Here is a 20987-nt window from a genome sequence, read left to right as displayed (position 1 = left end):
ATGTTGGTGACGCAGCGTGCCACTTCAGATGACGGATGTGTTCACCTTAGTGTGAGATACGGCAGGTCACCTGTAGCTGTGAATGTGAGCTGTCATGATTGGCCAATCCGATTGGAGCAAATCATTGGATCTGAGCAGTGAGGCTTGTGATGTGAGTGCAGCGTGAGACCACCACAACACTGTCGAGTGCGGAGGAGTCTGTTTAGTATTTTAATAAAGTATCACAAGCCGATTGAACGCTTTCCATCCTGCATTGTCTTTTTGGTCCTTCTGTGAGATTACGTTCAGTGGTGTGAAAAAGTATTTGCCCCCTTCCAGATTTCCTCTATTTTTGCTTATTTGCTACACTTCGTTATTTCTGCTCTCTACCTCACAGCACAAAGGAACTACAGAAGAAAGGGCAGCGTGGGCTGTTTGGTATTAGGAGATTGCACTCCTTTAATGTGGATGATGACACCCATTACAACTCTGCAATGGCCCGTGCAATGTCCTACACCGTAACATCACTCCAGGAGGAGCCCACCGAATCAACAAGCTGATTAAGAAGGTGGACTCAGTGATGGGACAACCTCTGGAACTCCTTCAGGTAGTAATGAGAAGAACATGGAGTGCCGTTATGAACACTGCTGCACATCCTCTCGGTGACACACCGACATGGAGGACTGTTATTCAGTGGAAGTGTGTCCAGAAACGCGACTGGGTCTCCCTTCACACCGTTTATGGTGCCTCCATCATTCTCGTGTGTGTGTGTGTCTAGCGCTTCTGTAAAACTGAAATTTCAGCTTGCGACAAATCAACTGCTCTGTGCCAATTATGAAGCACCTGAGATCAGAACGTGTGTGACGAATATCAAGGGAGAGAATTTGAATGGGACACCACGTAACCCGATTTGCGTTTGCCCTTAAAATGGAGGAGCACCGACATCAACGATCGATCGAACGACCGACTGGTCCGCTATTTAAAGCCTTTCGTTACACAGAGTCTCAGTCATTCTGCACTCGGCCTTCAAAGAGTTCCCTGAGCCTTTTTATTTAACAAAGTGCCCCCATTTACTGACGCAGGCTTCTTACAGGCTACAGAAAGGACATAGCAGCGCTAGAGAAGGTCCAGAGAAGAGCGACGAGGCTGATTCAGGGCTACAGGGGGTGAGTTATGAGGAAAGATTAAAAGAGCTGAGCCTTTATAGAGATGAAGAGGAGACCTGAGTGAAGTATTTAAAGGGAATCAGTCCAGTGGATCGAGACTTGTATTTTAAAATGAGCTCATCAAGAACACGGGGACACCGCTGGACACTTGTGAAGGGTGAATGTCACACAAACATTAGGAAGATTTTCTTTACACAAAGAACGAGAGACACTTGGAATAAGAGATCAGGTAGTGTGGTGGACAGTAAGACGTTAGGGACGTTCAAAACTCGACTTGATGTTTTCTTGGGAGAAACAAGTGGAGAGGACTGGCGAGCTTTGTTGGGCTGAATGGCCTGTTCTCGTCTCGAGTGTCCTGATGTTCTTACATTTTCTTGAAATGCTCTCCTACTTCATCTTGGATGTTAAACTGAGTTACCTGCTGGCATTAATGGCTGCTGTCACATCCAGGTGGGTGCTGGTTGAAGAGGCTCCTCTGTATCTGTGTAAAGAAGAGCCATATTAATGTTATTATTATTATTATTATTATTAGCCCAACCCTTTATTTTGTTCTTTCAATATTTTACACAATGAGTATTGTTCTTGCTTGTTTTTGATGTCCAGTTGAATTACCAGTAACCCTAAATTGATCAACCCCAAGAGTGTGCATGCGTTAATGTAGACTGGCACCTCATCCTTACATTCTGCTTTGTGCCCACTATTAACAGGACAGACCCTGCCCACCCTGAACTGGATTACGCCAGCTTGAGAACATTTCTATGAATTTCTTTATATTCTGCTCAAAAAAAATGAAAGGACCCCTTTAGGATGAGAGTATCGCATCAAGTCAATGAAACTTCTGGGCTGTTGATCTGCTCAGTGAAGTAGCCGAGGGGCTTGTTCATCAGTCTCAGCTGCTTTGGTGCACTAGACGGGGGGCAACAATGAGACGACCCCAAAAACAAGAATGAATGATTCTAATGCAGTGTTTCCCAACCTCAGTCCTGGGGGCACACTGTGGCAGCTTCTGGGCTGATTAAGTGATGTGTTATGGGAAGAATATAGAAATTAGAAAACTAAGATTGGTGACATCCTTCTATATAAAAGCGGGCGGGATTGTCCTTCCGTCCCGTGAGTGCTACACAGGTGCGGAGTTTCACACAAGCCCCGCCCATTTTGCAATGCACGATGGGATTTGTAGTTTCGTTTTTCCAGGTCAAAGATGATTTTCTACTCCAGACTGTGCGATGTCTTCTTCTTCTTTCTTACTATATAAAAGCGGTCGGGATTGTCTTTCTGTCCCGTGAGTGGAAAGCGTAGCGGTATTCCGCTTATCACAGACTTACTACTTGCAGCTTGCGGTACGAAGCGACGTGATGTGAGCAGAGTTCTGGTGCTCCCATCGTTCCCTTGCTGGAAAAATAGACAAAATGATGTCTCTGGAAATAATTCATGTTGATGGAGTACAAATGCCTCACTGCGTAGTAAATATCAGGGGGGTTCAAAAGGGCGACCTCAATATAAAAAAAAAGTAACAGAAACTCCGAGTATTAAAGTAATACCGCTCAAATGCCATATAACCAAATTAATGAGTATCAAATATCAAATTGATCTGCATATTGAACTGCCTTAAGAAGTGGTCAACTTAAATGTCGGTCGCCTTAAAAGGTGGGTCAGCCTAGTGTATATACAGTATATATATATATATATTGTGATATATGGCCGGCTGTTCATCCCGGCCAATACCCCCACGCCGCCAAGTGAAGCCCTCCCTGCAGCATGGAGGTGCCCCGAATGCCAGCAGGGAATTATGGACATTGGAGTTTTCCTCTACAGCCCTGTTGGATACCACAGGGGCCACTAGATGGCGCTGCAGGATGGAACAGCGACTATTTGCCCTACACCCCGGAAGTACGTCCGAGTCACATGGACAGGAGGAATGACGTGCTTCCGGGTTGAAGAAGAAGAAGAAGAAGAACAACATTTTTTCATACAAAAAAATGTAGCTCAAAGTGCTTTACATAATGAAGAATAGAAAAATAAGAGACACAGTAAGAAAATGAAATAAGTCAACATTAATTAACATCGAATAAGAGTAAGGTCCAATGGCCAGGAGGGACAGAAAAAAACAAAAAAAAAAATAAAATCTGCAGGGATTCCAGGCCATGAGACCACCGGCCCAGTCCCCTCTGGACAATCTACCTAACATCAATGAAACAGTCCTCTTTGGATTTAGGGTTTTCACGGAAGGATTTGATGATGATGATGATGATGATCAGGAGGAAGGACTTTTTATCTGACCCGGAAGTGTTCCTAGTCACGTGGACAGAGAGCGCGAAACACTTCCGGGTCAAGGACTATAAAGGATTGTGGGAAATCCTCAGACGAGGAGCTGAGCTGGGTGGAATGGTGGCAACGCGTCTGGGAGAGAAGGACTGATTATTGATTATTGTGTATTGTTTATTTAGGAGTACTGTGGAGAGGAGGGTGCTTTGTGCACGTACAACTATTGGACTTTTACCTGGTTTGTGACGTATTGTCCGAGGGCTCAAGAGGACGATAGCACCCTCTATCTGTCACAATATATATATATATACCAGTAACGACAGACTGCACGATAACATGCAGTGAATCCACTTGACTTGACCATTCCTAGTCTTCCTCCTCTTTCTTTCGCTGTCTCAGTTTATCATTCGTTTGCTCAGAGGTTGATGCTCTTGCTGAGCAGATCTTCTTTTCTCCACCCTAGCGGTCCACTGCTTCTCTTCTTTCGTCGGCATCTTTTCGCATTAAAACTGATTAAGTTAGTTTTTGTGTTGTAATGACTTAGTACGTTTTCTTTAAATTTTCACTTAAGCTGGCAATTAAGTCTTCAATCTGCCTCAAGAATGATTAAAGATATGAAGAGGTAGGGGAAGAGACGGCGAAGGTGGTAGGGAATGAGAACGGAGTCCATACGCGTGCGCCACACAGCCGCCCTCATCACCCCGAAAGCGGATAGTAGACGTCACGTGGTATATGTGTACCAAATTTCAAGTCGATAGGTGAAATGGTTTGTGAGCTACAGGCGATGTAAAGTCCTGGATGGACAAGCAAACAGCTACGGTAGGCGTATTATAGAAGAAGATTATATATTACTAACCATGTGCGTGTTAAAGTTGTCTGTGAAGGGCTCCCTGTTTAAACGCGGCTGCCAGTCGTGAACTGGGCCCTTCGTCGCACAGCATTATGAAGGGAAACAAATTTACAAAAGAAAACCCTTGGACATTGATTGGATAGGAACGGCCTACTCGGAATCACTGTCTGAATAGTAATTATGTGGTGGTGTAGGAGCATTTCTGCGACGCTGTCGTTTCCTCTCACGATGTCTTCTCAACCTTTCTCCAATCTCGCAGGTTGCTTCGTGCAGTCCAAAGAGTAAGGCCATATACACGGAGCAATGGTTATAAAAGGGGGACACGTAGGTATCCAGGCTCTGTAAAGCACTATTAGGGATCAGCTTCACTGACATGTGAGTACAACTGTGAGAGCGCACAGCACTCGCCGGCTACAACGTAACAATCATAATTTCCAGAACGTGCTGTTACGTCGTCATTCATTTTACCCAATGTCTTTCTTTCATTCATATTTTACGTAGGCACGTACCTTTTATCTTCGCCAATCTCATTCTCTAACCAGGCCTCAGGAGCTAACCAGCGTAACACTGTCCACCACCGCTTTTTGTTATTCCGGCACATTGCTGACATCCGTGAGTAACAACAGCGTACTAAACTGGAAGGTGGTCTACGCATGCATGGAATTCACAGACAAACAACGATCAAGATGTAAATGAAGATCTCTTTAGTTAATTTAAAGCACAACAATTTGTTTAGTTTGAATGCCTGTGTTTTGAGGTGTGACTGGCGTACTGCAGTCTTCAGTAGTATAAGCCTTGAGGAGATTCTCAATGCAATGCCTGTGTTTTAGCTGTCTCTCTACTGCCATCTAGTGCTTCTTCTTCTAATTCATTTGTGGACAAACAAAGATCAAGATCTAAATGAAGATTATATATAGAGATATATATATATATATTGTCACACATGTGCGATTAGGAGGCAGTCAAAGAGCCTAAAGGTGAGTGAAACATTGCGAGATAAGGGGCTGTCACGTGGTACTTACCTGAACTCTCTTTCATCAACAGAAACCAAGAAGAAAAATATCCGGGTTCCAAAATGGCCGCGACGACGTCACTTCCGGCACCCACAAATCACCTCACTTGCGGCTCATCAGAATGGCGTTGTTTCCGGTTCCTGCTGCAGCGTCACACCATGCCAACCATTTCCTGTCACATGTTTTTGTTCTGATATACTGTATAACTGCCATTTTGTCTCAGTAAATTCATCCATTGTATTCCAAGACTTTGAATCACTTCTTTTTTTTCTTATTGTCTGTACGACAATATACGGGGACGGCCCCCAAAACTTTGTTTTTGTCTTTGTGACGGATTATTCTACCACAATATATATACCAGTAATGGCGTGCTGCATGATAACGTGCAGTGAACACACTTGACTTATAGTTTTCGTCCTCTTTCTTTCTCTGTACGTTTGCTCAGAGGTTGATGCGTTTGCTTTGAGCAGATCTTCTTTTCTCCACCCTAGAGGCCCACTTCTTCTCTTCTTTCATCGGCATCTTTTTGCGTTAAAACTGATGAAGTCAGTGTTTGTGTTGCACTTACTTTACGTTTTCTTTAATTTTTCACTTAAGCTGGCACTTAAGTCTTCAATCTGCCTGAAGAATGATTAGCGAAGGTGGTAGGGAATGAGAACGGCGCCCGTAGGCATGCGCCACATGGCCGTCCTGCTGCACGCTTCTACAATAAAATACAATAAAAATTAAAAGAGTACTAAAAATCACCCCGAAAGCAGATAGTAGACGTCACGTAGTATATGTGTACCAAATTTCAAGTCGATAGGTGAAATGGTTTGTGAGCTACAGGTGATGTAAAATCCTGGACAGACAAACAAACAGCCACGGTAGAGTATTATAGAAGAAGATTTATATATATATATATGTATGTATGTGGAAGAGAAGGTCTGTGATACGGTTTGCATATTTGAGGCTGGAGATCCACAAAGGGAGAAAAAGTGAATGACGTATCATAAAGTAGTTTTTATTCCTGAGCTTTCAGCCCCTGCCAGGGGCCTTCATCAGAGGATAAAGCTTAGACTTACAAGAATCAAAGGCAATATATAGCAAAAATTACAGTTAACCACCCAGTATCTCAAACGGAGCTGTGTTAAAACTCTATTCAGAAGAGTCGACACCCATTGGAGACCAAAATGAAGGAAAGACACCATCTCTTCCGTCTGTCCAGTTCAAACGGATACACAAAAACATTCATTAATCGAAGCCTACACAGAAGACACCCAAAAACTCAGCAAACAATCGACTTGAATCAGAACCCCCCCACCCCACCTGGCACTCACTCCGTTATCATCACAAGGTGTCTGAAGGTGCAGCGCGCATCCTGGCCAAGTCGGGCGTCAGAATGGCACACAAACCCATGAAGAATCTGCGCACGGTCCTCTTTAATGCTAAAAACAAGAAATCGACAGCAGAAACACGAAACTCAGTGTACAGCATACCATGCAGTTCTTGACCAGTGATATACTGTAAGTAGGACTAACGTCAAAAAGAATCGCAACACGTATACAGGAGCATCGCAACGCCGTCAGAAGAAAGGACACACGATCACTGATCTATACACACGCTAAATCAACAGGACAACGTACAAGTAAGATTTAAGGCCAGTAGGAAAAGTGCCAGAGAACTGGTTGAATCAAACGAGAACGGCATCAACAGACACTTGGACAGAAAGCAGCATATACAAACTTAAGAAGAACATGTTCATATTAAATAGATAGATAGATAGATAGATAGATAGATAGATAGATAGATAGATAGATAGATAGATGTGAAAGGCACTATATGATAGATAGATAGATAGATATGAAAGGCACTATATGATAGATAGATAGATAGATAGATAGATAGATAGATAGATAGATAGATGTGAAAGGCACTATATGATAGATAGATAGATAGATAGATGTGAAAGGCACTATATAATAGATAGATAGATAGATAGATGTGAAAGGCACTATATAATAGATAGATAGATAGATAGATAGATGTGAAAGGCACTATATGATAGATAGATAGATAGATAGATAGATAGATAGATAGATAGATAGATAGATAGATATGAAAGGCACTATATGATAGATAGATAGATAGATGTGAAAGGCACTATATGATAGATAGATAGATAGATAGATAGATAGATAGATAGATAGATAGATAGATGTGAAAGGCACTATATGATAGATAGATAGATAGATAGACAGATAGACAGATAGATAGATAGATAGATAGATGTGAAAGGCACTATATGATAGATAGATAGATAGATAGATAGATAGATGTGAAAGGCACTATATGATAGATAGATAGATAGATAGATAGATAGATGTGAAAGGCACTATATGATAGATAGAAAGATAGATAGATAGATAGATAAATAGATGTGAAAGGCACTATATGATAGATAGATAGATAGATAGATAGATAGATAGATAGATAGATGTGAAAGGCACTATATGATAGATAGATAGATAGATAGATATGTAAGACACTAAATAATAGATAGAGAGATAGATAGTGTCACGCACACGCGAGTAGGAGACCGCGGACGGATTTTAACACACCTGGGAAGACATTCGCCGGCAGGGAATGGCAGGGTACTAACTTTCTCCCTGTGCTTTCTTTCAGGAAAAAAGACGCTCCACTGCCATAAGCTGGCTTTGCCCGCAGTACGTTACTTCCGCCCTTCCTCCGCCATCTTGTCCTGATGTCATCGGTCCCAGCATCCCTCACGGTTCCTTCCCAGCATTCCTCCACTTCCGGCTCCTCCCTCATAAAATGGCCGCCGACGCTATGTTTCGGCGTCGCACTTATGAACTGTTGTGTTTATAATTTTGACCAGTTTTTTTCATTTATTATTGTGGATCGTCTACAATATACGGGGCCGGAAAACCCCAAACCTTTGTGCTGTCTCCTGCTCAGTCTTTTACAATAGATAGATAGATACTTTATTAGTCCCAAGGGGAAATTCACATAATCCAGCAGCAGTATACTGATACAAAGAAACAATATTAAATTAAATAGTACTTTGTAATAAAAATGAAAAAAATAAAAATAAAATTAATGTTAGCATTTACTCCCCCGGGTGGAATTGAAGAGTCGCATAGTGTGGGGTCTCCTCAGTCTGTCAGTGGAGCAGGATGGTGACAGCAGTCTGTCACTGAAGCTGCTCCTCTGTCTGGAGATGATCCTGTTCAGTGGATGCAGTGGATTCTCCATGATTGACAGGAGTCTGTCTGCTCAGCGCCCGTCACTCTGCCACGGATGTCAAACTGTCCAGCTCCGTGCCTACAATAGAGCCTGCCTTCCTCACCAGTTTGTCCAGGCGTGAGGCGTCCCTCTTCTTCATGCTGCCTCCCTAGGATACCACCACGTAGAAGAGGGCGCTCACCACAACCGTCTGGTAGAACATCAAAATAAAATAAAACTTTACAACCAATACCCCCCGATCACACTGACTTAGCCCCCGTAATTTTTGCTATATATTGCCTTTGATTCTTGTAAGTCTAAGCTTTATCCTCTGATGAAGGCCCCTGGCAGGGGCTGAAAGCTCAGGAATAAAAACTACTTTATGATACGTCATTCATCTTCTCCCTTTGTGGATCTCCAGTCGCATATACAGTGTATATATATATATATATACTAGCAAAATACCCGCGTTTTGCAGTGGAGAAGTAGTGTGTTAAAGAAGTTATGAAAAAGAAAAGGAAACATTTTAAAAATAACGTAACCTGATTGTCAATGTAATTGTTTTGTGAGTTTTACTGAGTTTTGCTGTCATCAAGGATTTGATTTTCATTATTTCTTTCAATCAGGTTCGTATTTGTAGGATGTGTTGTGTTCAAGTTACATTCCGTGTTTGTCAACCGTTGTAAAGATGACAGGTTTCATTCATCGAAGTGTTCACTATGCAAATCGGTACTCGTGAATCTAAGATGTTTAACAGGCATTCCTGGTATTGAGTTGTGGATTTCTCTGGGAGTATTTAGCAACAGCATCACAAAGTTGTTTCCATCCTGCTGCATCAAAAAATGTACCACGACGTCTGACAGGCCTCCTTTTTACTGTTTTCTCACAGCTTGGATTGCTGCTGTCATAATCGGTTTGAGTTTCATGGTTTGTTTCAATGACGACAGCATTTGTAGGACTTGTTGTGTTGAAGTGACATTCGCCATCTGTCAAGCGTTGTAAGCACACAACTGGTTTCATCAATAACTTCACATCCAGCTTTTGAGAGTTTAAACATTCATAAACATCAAAGTGTCCACTACTCAAATCGTCACCTGTCAGTCTAAGATGTTTAAGAGGCATTGGCGGTTGTCGAAAGGTGTAAAATATTTGGCCATTTCGGTACACTTGAAAGCGACAACTGAACAATTCAGCGGCAGCCATCAACTCACATGCAGATCCACAGGTGAAGGGCTTAAGCATTTCACTCGTCTAGTGCTCCTGTGTAGTCTAATTATCTCCTGTACGTCATCAGTCCACACCTTGAACCTGTCCAGTCATTCAATATATAAGACACAATGGATATCAAGAGTGAGCCTGATATGGCCCTGCAATATGTAACACAGAGAATGGAAAAGGCAGGTGCCATCTCCTGCATGGAAACCACTCAGTAAGTGACAGTTCTTTGATCGATGGTGATCACCTCGATAGACATGTTAATGGGGGTACAGTTGGAATGATAAAGGAAATGGGTACCTGAACAATGTAAAGTAAGTCTAAAATACCTACACAATAACTATAATCGTAATAAACGAACAATAAAACAGCGGAGAAGCCGTGGATTAAATAAAAAGGCTGTAGTTATCAGCAGGGAGACGTGAATCCCGTGGCGAAGCAAGGAAGGGAATGTAGAGACCGGAGCGACAGACGGCCTTATATAGGCAGGCAGCCAACAACGTGGGAGGCGTTGAGATGGGGGACCCAATGCCACCTCACACGGTGACCGAGCTGCAGGCTATGGACGTATATATGTACGTAAGTAAGATTCAGTTATGACCGTTACGGGTAGAATTTCGAAATGAAACCTGCCTAACTTTTGTAAGTAAGCTGTAAGGAATGAGTCTGGCAAATGTCAGCCTTCTACCTACACGGGAAGTTGGAGAATTAGTGACATTGAAAAATTAAATATGGCGGCTGACAGTGGTGTCATACCGCTGAAATAAGTACGTACATTTGTTTCTGTTAGCGCAAGGAAGCTGCCTACCAAATTTCATGAAGATGGGGCCATAAATAAGAAAGTTCAACATGGCGGACGTTGTCGACCGTTATGCGTAGAATTTCGAAATGAAACCTGCCCAACTTTTGTAAGCTGTAAGGAATGAGCCTGAAAAATTTCAGCCTTCTACCTACACGGGAAGTTGGAGAATTAGTGATGAGTGAGTGAGTGAGGGCTTTGCCTTTTATTAGTATAAGATATAAATATATTAAAATGTACCAAGTCGTTATATGGGAGTACTGTAATGTATTTTTGTCTTTTTAACAATATTTTCATTCTACTTTTCCAGGTGTTCTAATTGTTTAATTAACCCTTTATTTGCTAATTAGTGGGTCTGATGCTAAAGTACTTGCAGCCTCTGATTATTCCGTGTTGTGTGCCAGCGAGTCTGCTTTGCTCATTTTTAATTGTCATTAATAAGTGTCAGGGATGCCAGGGGCCATGACCCGGCCGGGACGCCAGGAGGGACCGGAAGAGGGTCAGAGCCCTGCCTGGATCACGTGGGGTTTGCCTTCCGGGTTGCTTTGGGGGCCACGGGTCAAGGGCATGGAAGCCCTTCCCTGTAGGAGCCCGTGGTCACCGCCAGGAGGCGCCCCAATGCCTTGGGACTTGTTTCCCCAGCACTCCCGCCACACCAGGAAGTGCTGGGGGGAAGACTTTGGAGGATGCCCGGAGAGCAGCCAGGAGGACAGCCGGCACTTCCGCCACACTGGGGCGTGGCCAGAAGAAGATTGCCGGGAACACCTGGGGCTCATCCGGGTCCTCTATAAAAGGGGCCGTCTCCTTCATTCGAGGCTAGAGTCAGGTGGAAGAAGGACGAGGCAAGAGGAGTTGTGGAGGCGGCCCGAAGACAAGGCATTGTGGCCAGGACTGTGACTGTTTTGGGGTTTGTGCACGTGACTGAGGTCTGAGTGACCATTGGCTGGGGTCTTAGTGACCTATTATTGTAAATATTCTGTAAATAAACGTGTGGTGGTTTGACAACAACATGTCCGCCTGTCTGTGCCCGGGTGCCGTTCACATAAGATACAACAAAGGGGAAAAACTGCACAGAGAGAGAGAGAGGGAGGGCAAAACAGAATGAAATCAACATCAGAAAGAAGAGTGTTAAGCATTTAAATCGACAGCAAAAGCAGAAATACTTCTACATGTCTTATAAATGTAAAAATCATGCAGCTGTGCTTTTCTGAATGGAGAATAAAAGAAAAATAATCCCAGCTAATGAAATGAGATCAGTGCTATCAGGTGTTGTCACCGATTAGGAATCTGGTTGGAACAAAAACCTGCAGCCACAGTGGGCCCCCCAGGACCGAGTTTGGGCAACACTGCACTAACAGGTGGAGGGAGGCCACTGACATTTTTCCCTCCTCATCTGTTTTGTCGCTCATTTTGCACGGTCAGTGTCACTACTGGTGTCACGAGGCCATACCCGGACCCTACAGAGGTGACACAGGTATAGTCCAACTTCTCCAGGATGGCACATCAATGCCAGAAGGTTTGCTGTGTCTCCCAGCACAGTCTCAAGGGCATGGAGGAGATTCCAGGAGACAGACAGGCAGCTCCTCTAGGAGAGCTGGACAGGGCCCCTCATAGAAGGTCCTTAACCCACCATCAGGACCCTCCAGTATCTGCTCCTTTGGGCAAAGAGGAACAGGGTGAGCACTGGCAGAGCATTAAAAATGACTTCCAGCAGGCAGGCAGGCCACTGGTGTGAATGTCTCTGAGCAAACAGACTTCATGAGGATGGCCTGAGGGCCCAACTATGTGCACTAGTGGGCACTGTGAAGCTCGACTGGCATTTGCCATAGAATACCAGAATTGGCGCCCTGTGCTTTTCACAGATAAGAGCAGGTTAACCCTAAGTGAAAGGGTCTGGAGAAGCCATGGAGAACGTCATGCTGTCTGTAACATCGTTCATCATGACCAGTTTGCTGGTGGGTCAGTGATGGTCTGGGGTGGGAGGCATATGCATGGAGGGACACACAGACCTCTACAGGCTAGACTAGGGCACCGCAGGACTGCCATCAGGTATCAAGGATGAAATCCTTGGACCCATTGTCAGACCCTATGCTGGTTCCTCCTGATGCACGTCAATGCCCGGCCTCATGTGGCAAGAGGATGAAGGAATTGATCCCATTGACCAAGCAACCACTCACTCGCCTGACCTCCAATCCAGTAGTACATCTCTGGGTGGGACGTTATGTTTGGGTCCATCCGACACCTCAGCCTGTCCAAGAGCTCAGTGATGCCCTGGTCCAGATCTGGGAGAAGATCCCCCAGGACACCATCTGTCATCTCATTTGGATGTTCTCAGGCTGGCGGGGGAGAGGGCATACAAACTACTGAGTACCATTTGGAGTTGCTGCAATGACATTTTGACCAAATGGACTCGCCTGCCCGCCCCATCATTTGTTCCCTTTGATTTTCGGGGTGTCCCTCTGCCAGTCGATCGTTTTCATTTCCATCCTTTCGTTCCTCACACATCACCATATCAGTCCATAGCAGTAGGGAGAGCCAGCAGGAGTTTTTCATTTTTTTGAGCAGTTAATTTCCCCTTTTTCTGTTTTCGACCAATTAAGACTTTGAATGTTTCCACTTGAGCCACTTCTCTTCAGAAAAGAAAGCAGCGGTTTTGTTAAAGCAAAGGCTTCACTAATAACATTCAAAGAACTACAGAAAACGTATGAACGCCGTTTCAAGTATAACGCTTCCTGAAGTGTATCAGTTAACCACTCCTGGAGTCTTGGCTTTGCTTAACTGAAGCTAAACATGAGGCACTTAGGTGACGTCTTCATTTTCAGAGTCATTTTGATGACAGTAGACTTTATTATCCACGCTCCCCAACAACCCGACAGGTGAAACGAAAAATGTTTATTAGTAAAATACTGTGGTGGGCATTGGAAGTAAGACCATAGAACACATGTAAGTGAAATACTAAACACCCACGCCTTCTCTGGGCTAACTAGTAACAGGTTTTATGTATATAGCGCCTTTTGGGGTGCAGCACCCTACTGCCCAAAACACTGTGGTGTAGTGCTTATGGCTTTGGTTTTCAAACCCTGAGGCTGTGGGTTCAAATCCTGATCATCTCACTTCACCTGCCTGTGCTCCAATTGGTAAAAGAAAAGAAATGTAACCAATTGTATCTGAACTGTTGTAAGTCGCTTTGGATAAAGGCGTCAGCCAAATAAATAAACGTAAACTCCTTCTCTCCGCCTGTGGACTCCTTGCCTCTAAGCTCACTGGGGTAATGACCAGGAAGGACTAGGGGTCAATTTCGCGCTGAATTTCCTTACTGGCTCCATGATCAGGTCCTCCAACCTCGGGACACCTGGGGTCATCCTCCTAGCGCTCCACATTACAGGTGTCATTTAAAGGGAGTAGTGGGTAGCCTGCGCTGTCAAAACACAATGGGGGGGGGGTCCCCGTGTACTGCTAGTGTACTGCTATGCCCTAACGATGTGTGGGATGTCTACATAAAGCGCTGTGAGTAGGTTAGAGATGCGTTACATAAATGCTACTATTAAATTATTTGTGTCTCTCTATTGCCATTTCCTTGTTTCATTTAAACGCTGGAATATCGATACACTGTCATGAGTGCCTCACATCACGCTTTTTTATCCATCCATTCGTCCCGATTCTAACCCATCTATTCTGCTCTGGAAGCCCTAAGCACAAATCGGGCAGCATCCCTGGACAAGGCGCCAGACCATCGCTGGAGACGCACATTCGACCACAACGGGAGATTTTACAGAAATTAATTAGCGCAATACACGCGTTTCTGGAATATACTCACTATGCAGGGCTGTTACCTGCCTTGTACGCCAACTTCCTGCACCTGCGACCCTGAATTAACCCTGGACTGATGGATAACTTATTATAAGATAAGAACAAACCTACTCGAGAACCGGCAATGCCGCTGAAGAGCAGTGCATTGTGGATCCACCCCCAAGATAGTCGACTGCAAATCCCAGCATGCCCCAGGGCAGCGATCAGTATCTTCATGTCTCGTTCGTTATCGCGAGAGGACTACAAACCCCACAATTCGCCACTGCTCCCGTTTCAGATGTTCCCGCGCTCTTGGACTTGTCAGCATGTCGGATGTGTATGACCCAGCCAGTCTTCCAGACTTACTACCGCTGTATTACCGCCGCCTCTTCCCGTTCTCGCAGTATTTTCGGTGGCTCAATTATGGGGGTGGTAAGTAAGGCGCTGACTGCCGACGCACTCCCGTTGACGCGTGCTTGTTGTGTTACCCGAGAATCAAAGCGCGCGTCTCCCATGCGCGGCGCCGTCTCGTCATGACAGCTAAGAGTTGCATGTGTGTATTTCACATGGAAAACGGAGGTCGCTTCTTTAATGTGTGAGATTAAGCGTTAAGGTTATTATGATTGCCGTGTTCCAGTCAACCACTGAGAACTCGAGTCGCATATCACAGCGGCGAGCATCGTTATGTTGCCAGGATTAACTAGTTGGGAAATTGTCAAGGGTGCAAAATCCTGACCTGCATAGAAGAAGTTCCTTCACCAGAAAAGGAAAATTTGGTGTAGTCCTTTGAATGTTTGGTGTTGCCATTTATCTTATAAGGCACTTTCCTTCTGACTTGACTAGCCAGGGGTCGGTCCCGGCCGCAATCTACAAATGTTGGTTAGCCAGGACAGTTGAACCGTTTCTAAATGATCAGAAAGCTGTACGCTGATCCCATTTTCATACTGTTAATGGGTCTTTTAGTCCTTGCTAGTACTGGGACTGACTTAATTTACACACTGTATGTCAGATATACAGCAAGAAAGTTCTATCTCATATTACTCGGTCTCTTGGTCTGGAACCCCTACAGATTTTATTTTTTTCTCCAGCCTTTGGAGTTTTTTTCCGTTTTTTCTGTCCACCCTGTCCAACGGACCTTACTATTATTCTGTTAATTAATGTTGACTTATGTTTATTTTTTATTGTGTCTTCTACTTTTCTATTCATTTTGTAAAGCACTTTGAGCTACATTTTTTTGTATGAATATGTGCTATATAAATAAATGTTGATTGATTGATTGATTTTAACTTAACATGGGGTTAAATAATATCCCATTTTCTATGGCAATGAAAGAAAATTATATTCTATTCAAAACAAGCAAACACTAATATGAGTTTAACTTATAAAGTATTAACTTTCTAAGATTGGCACACTCGTGGGCACAGCTAAGCTGCAGCCAGTTTGTTTTTCGGAATATATTTTTTGAGTTTCAGGTGCCTTCTCAGTCTGTTCTATTATTTAAAAGAAAATTACAGGGGAGTATTTTGCCTCGTCCTGTTTGTTGAGTTCACACAGCGGCATTCAATTAGCTTGGTTTGCTTCAGAGCGTTTTAAGACTTGGCATGAGCTGGTGCCAGTGTGAGTGACTGCAGCTAATACCATTAACTTCTGTGTCTGCTCAAGAGAAATTCACTAAAAAAAAAATAGTTGGATACAAACAGGACCAAATAAAACTGAGGAAGCTTGTCAAAGAATTGAGAAAAATCAGTGAGTGTTTGTTTAGGAGAGGATGACACAAAAATGTGCACACAAAGGGGAGAGTCCAAGTATTGAGCAGCAGGGTTACTTTCAAGTGGGATTTATTAACATTTTTATTATCATCTTGTACAGATGGGTTGGGTTGGGTGGTGGCACTGAGGCTAGGGATCTGCACTGGCAATCGGAAGGCGCCCGTGACAGTGTATCGATGTTTCAGCGTTTAAATGTTGTGGAAAGCTGTCGGGGAAGGAAATGGCAATAGAGAGACACAAATAATTTAATAGTAGCATTTATGTAACGCATCTCTAACCTTCTCACAGCGCTTTATGTAGACATCCCACACAACGTTAGGGCATAGCAGTACATGGGAACCCCCATATTGTATTTTGACAGGGCAGGCTACTGCCAGTTCGAATCCCGTAAAATGCCAACAGGGTCTCTGCTCTGTTGGGCCCTTGAGCGAGGCCCATAACCTGCAATTGCTCCGTCCTGGGTATGACGTCCCTTCATGTAGGCCTGCAGGGAAAAACTTGGGGGTTGGTGGCAGAATTGGCACTCCAGCCACCATAAAAAAAAAAAAAACAAACAAACCAACCTCACACTGTTCCACTCCACCTGAACTAGTGTGGTGCTGAGGTATCACCCGTTGCATGGCTGCACTCGGGTCCTAATCTGGGATCCTGAGTTGGTCTGTTGTGTGGTGGGTACGACAATGCGCTGTATCAGTGCCTGCTCCTAACCTCTCTCTTGTACAGAACAAAACCAGGACTCCATGTAAAGTATGTCTGCCCCAGTTTTTTTGTGCTGGGATCCCCAACTTTGACTATTAACAATAACTGCAATGGTAAATCTATTTCCCATGAGGCCTTGCTGTATATAGTAACTGAGTGTCTGTAGTAATGCATGCTGGATTTTAAAGTAAACCTTTTCTGTTTAGTGGTGTGAAATCACTGCACTCCCTGGAGTCTTTTACAGACTTACTTTACCCAATGGACACATTTCCAAATGGAGTCTGTACTTGGATCTGTTTCATTAGGAGTTTAGGGATCTTCCACACATTTACTGAGCCCTGTGTTTGCACTAAGATTTGGTTGAGATTTTCACAATTGCTTTGTCCAGTTCTGTCTGTGCTCATTAGAAGTAATTCTGGACGTACACTTTAGCAGATAAATACGTCCTTTTTGTTGGGTCACTGACTGTTTTTTCTTTCCCCAGTGGAGCACTCAACTACTTTTACACTCTTGAACTTAGCAAATTTAGCCCCATCTTTTGAAGAATGTGAATCCCTACACGCAGCATCACCATTTATCTGTAAAAGGATTCATGTTTGTATTCTGTTAGTTATTATAAACAAAATTCTAAAATAAATGGGATTTTCAAATATTATACTTTTTGTTCTTTTGAAGCACTAGGGGTCTCCGCCCCCTGCTCGCTTCGCGCGCCCACCCCCGGGTTTGGTTTACCGGATATACATTGTCGGATGCCGTCGGATCATCTGCTGGCTTTCTGCTGCTGGCGAGCTGCCTGTTCTGCTTGTCGCATGTCGTTGTTTTAAGAGCTGGGCGCACATGAAGCGTGTCTGCCAAAAGCAACCCAACAACTGCTAGGTTAGATGGCCGTGGACTTGTTTTAAATGATGGCTCACTGCCTTGTCTGGCGTGACATTGTTAAAACAATACTTGTCCTTTATTTCCGGCCCCAGTCGTGGTTATGTCTCTTTCTCGCAGGACGTATAACGATACTCACGTTGTGAAGGGCAGTTGCCCGTCGATCATTTTAACTCTTTCGGGGCTGATGTCGACTTTTGTCAAAAAAAAAGAGTTGACAATGGTGATCAACTGTTAACTGTGACAAAACCAACCGTTACGTTGGGCTCTCGTTGCTAGAAGGAAAGTTAGATTCATTGGTTTGACCAAGATTCCCTGCGCTGTCGTGAGTAGCAAGGCGCACACAACGGCAAAAATGACACTGATATCTGGCGAGAGATTAAAGCAAAATAGTCTGTGGATGATGCTTTGCCTAATATCTCTAAACTGGACTCTGACTTGTCGGACTCAGATTTTGATACAAGTGATTGAAAATGAATGTGAGGTTCCCGCTTCAGCTGATCAGTCCCCAACTAGTCGTGGTACTGACAGTGTTTGCCAGGGTGGACTGCCACTTAATGATATGAGGTAGAAACCAGATTGTAATGCATTGTGACCGTGACCACCGCTGCTGCTGTCCCAGCCACGTGAAGACAGCCTGGCAGCAAACTTGACAAACTGGCAGCCACAGCATGCAGCAGCAGACGTTTTATGTTGAGTTCTGTGTGAAAGCATCATTTTTTGGAAAAAATATTCAGCCCTCGAAGAGTTAAAGCCTGTACAGCCGTCTGTCCGTTTTGCCACTTCATGTCTGTGCTGCTCGTGTTGTGAAAAGGGGGAGTTAGGGTGGCTGAACGCACGCAAGGAGAAGCGGTCGGATCGTCTGCTGCGAGCTGCGTGTTTTGCTTGTCATTGTTTTATGAGATGGGAGCAAGTTAAAGTGTCTCTCGTGGGTAATCAGATGTACAATTTTAAAAACTTTCTTTTTTTTCTTTGGAATTGTTTCAATTTAATGATTTGCACTTTTACTTTAAAGCTTCATTAAAAAACAATATTTGGAATTATCTTTTCTTCAAGATTGCATTGAATTTCGATTCCGTTTTTGGAGACACATTGTGACCACGCAACGTATAACTGCCCGTGAGTGAATATTGTTTCTGTTTCTCTAATAAATAATCCGACTTTTTCTAATGTTTGTCCCTGTCATTTGTTAATTGTCATAGCAAAAGCTATTCTCACGGGAAGCTGTAACCATTTTAATACGAATGGCGTATCGAGATCTCCTTTGGTGTCTGATGTTATTCGCGGAATATATACATTACCTTTCTTGTCGCCTGTTAAAATTTGCATCGCTTCTCCGTGGTCATAAATATACACCTGACCAAACTGTGTCTTCTTTGAAATTCAACTTGTCGTTGCTTTAAGAGTTGCGGGACCACAGATTCTCATAGCGTATGGTCTATTATTGTGTAAATCTACGTTTTGTGCATTGGATGATGCGAAGGCGAAAAGACTTTGTTTTCTGCTCTTTGCCTTTTATTTCTGACCTCGCTTTGTCCTGCTATTTTTTCAATGACCCCCCTGGTCCTGATGATTAATTTCCTTTTGTTTGCGCTAAAGTGATCTTTACTATTTTATTTGACACTGTAGTGACTGACGTAATAAAGTGTCAGAAACGTTTTACTTGAACAATCACTGACTTCGTAACCCCAAACACAACTTTCTAGCCCCCTCTCCAGAACCCTCATCCGCCGGGTCTCGATTACCCCATCAATCAATACCCCGATATCAGTCTTCTGTGCTGTACTCCGCCCTCCCTCAATCGGACCTATCAGTCACTTAAAACAAAAAAAGCTTCAACCTGGCTGGGACGCTACAATACTTTAGAATTTTACTGCTTTCATATTCTTTACTAGTGATGGGAAGTTCGGATCATTTTACCGACTCGGACCTTTGAGTCTCGTTCGGCAAAATGAACGAATCTATCTTTCGAGTCATTTCATTCATTTCGTTCATTTTAGCAAAATATAATTAAAATGTTACCTGTTACCTCCCTAACACATCTACTGCTTACACAAATGTTGATCACAATAATTAATCTATAATTTATTTGTAACAGGATTATTTATTTATAAAATAACACACCACAGATCCTCAAGAAACAGTAACAAAATCATAGTGAGAGAAATTGACAGACCTTTTTTATCTATAAGAAAATGCGTTTTAGATATTTTTGATAATTTTGTTATCTATACTAATAAAAGGCAAAGCCCTCACTGACTGACTGACTCACTCACTCGTCACTAATTTTCCAACTTCCCGTGTAGGTAGAAGGCTGACCCCATCTTCACGAAATTTGGTAGGTGGCTTCCCTGCGCTAACCAAAACCTACGTACGTACTTATTTCAGTGGTATGACGCCACTGTCGGCCGCCATATTGAATTTTCCAAACATCACTAATTCTCCAACTTCCCGTGTAGGTAGAAGGCTGAAATTTGTCAGGCTTATTCCTTACAGCTTCCCTACAAAAGTTGGGCAGGTTTCATTTCGAAATTCTACACGTAACGGTCATAACTGGAACCTATTTTTTCGTCCATATACTATAATAGACTTCTGCTTGATGGCCGTGGGAGGCGGAGTTACACCTCCCACGTAATTTAGTGCCTGCCCATATAAGGCCGTCCGTCAGCGGCAATCCAATAGAAACACTGCCGCTAAATATTCACGGGTGAAGGACTGTGCTTATGCAGACGAAGATGAGATGGTCAGGGTGATGTTTGGCACAAATTCGGTGAAACTGTGAGAGAAACTTTTAAGTGCCGGGTCTTAGCTAACATTAAATACAGCCGTGGACGTCGCACGAGATGGCACCAGCACAACTAGAAACCTTCGATTCATGTACACCAAGCGGCTCACATGAACTGACGCAGTGCACAGACAAAAAGCTGCAGTTCCAAAGAGTGCTGAACAAAAACCGAATTACACAACTGCGGAATGCGTAAGTTTAAATTAAGTTTATAGACACACTCCCGCTGCCGTTTGTCATGCCTACGACGAGTATGGTATTCGCGAGATACAAGTTTAATGAGAAGACACGAGGTGTAAACGAGACTTTGGATCACTTTGTCGCTGAGTTAAAATTGCTGTAGCAAGAAACTTTGAAGTGCCGGGTCTTAGCTAACATTAAATAAAGTCGTGGACATCGCGAGATCGCACGAGCACAGCTGAGAAGCTTCGATGCATGTACTCCGAGTGGCTCGCGTCAACTGACTTTGCAGGACTGGAAAAGATTAAATTAAGTTCATACACACGCTACCGCTAAATATTCACGGCCAATTTCCACAACTTACTACCGGGAATGCC

General features: G+C 43.6%; 1 protein-coding gene across 1 annotated transcript in view; it reads left to right on the top strand.

The window, feature by feature from the left end:
* Positions 1-20987, top strand: part of prim1 (DNA primase subunit 1) — a 69001-nt gene continuing 48014 nt past the window's right edge. Inside the window, exons 1-2 of the mRNA XM_039746526.1 lie at positions 1-84; positions 14487-14733. Coding sequence (XP_039602460.1) covers positions 1-84; positions 14487-14733 — 331 coding nt within the window. The remainder of the gene's footprint in view (positions 85-14486; positions 14734-20987) is intronic.

This window comes from Polypterus senegalus, chromosome 3 (assembly GCF_016835505.1).
Source record: "Polypterus senegalus isolate Bchr_013 chromosome 3, ASM1683550v1, whole genome shotgun sequence".
Taxonomy (NCBI): domain Eukaryota; kingdom Metazoa; phylum Chordata; class Cladistia; order Polypteriformes; family Polypteridae; genus Polypterus; species Polypterus senegalus.
Note: the sequence above shows the minus strand (reverse complement) of the source record. Positions and strands in the feature narration are given on the sequence as shown.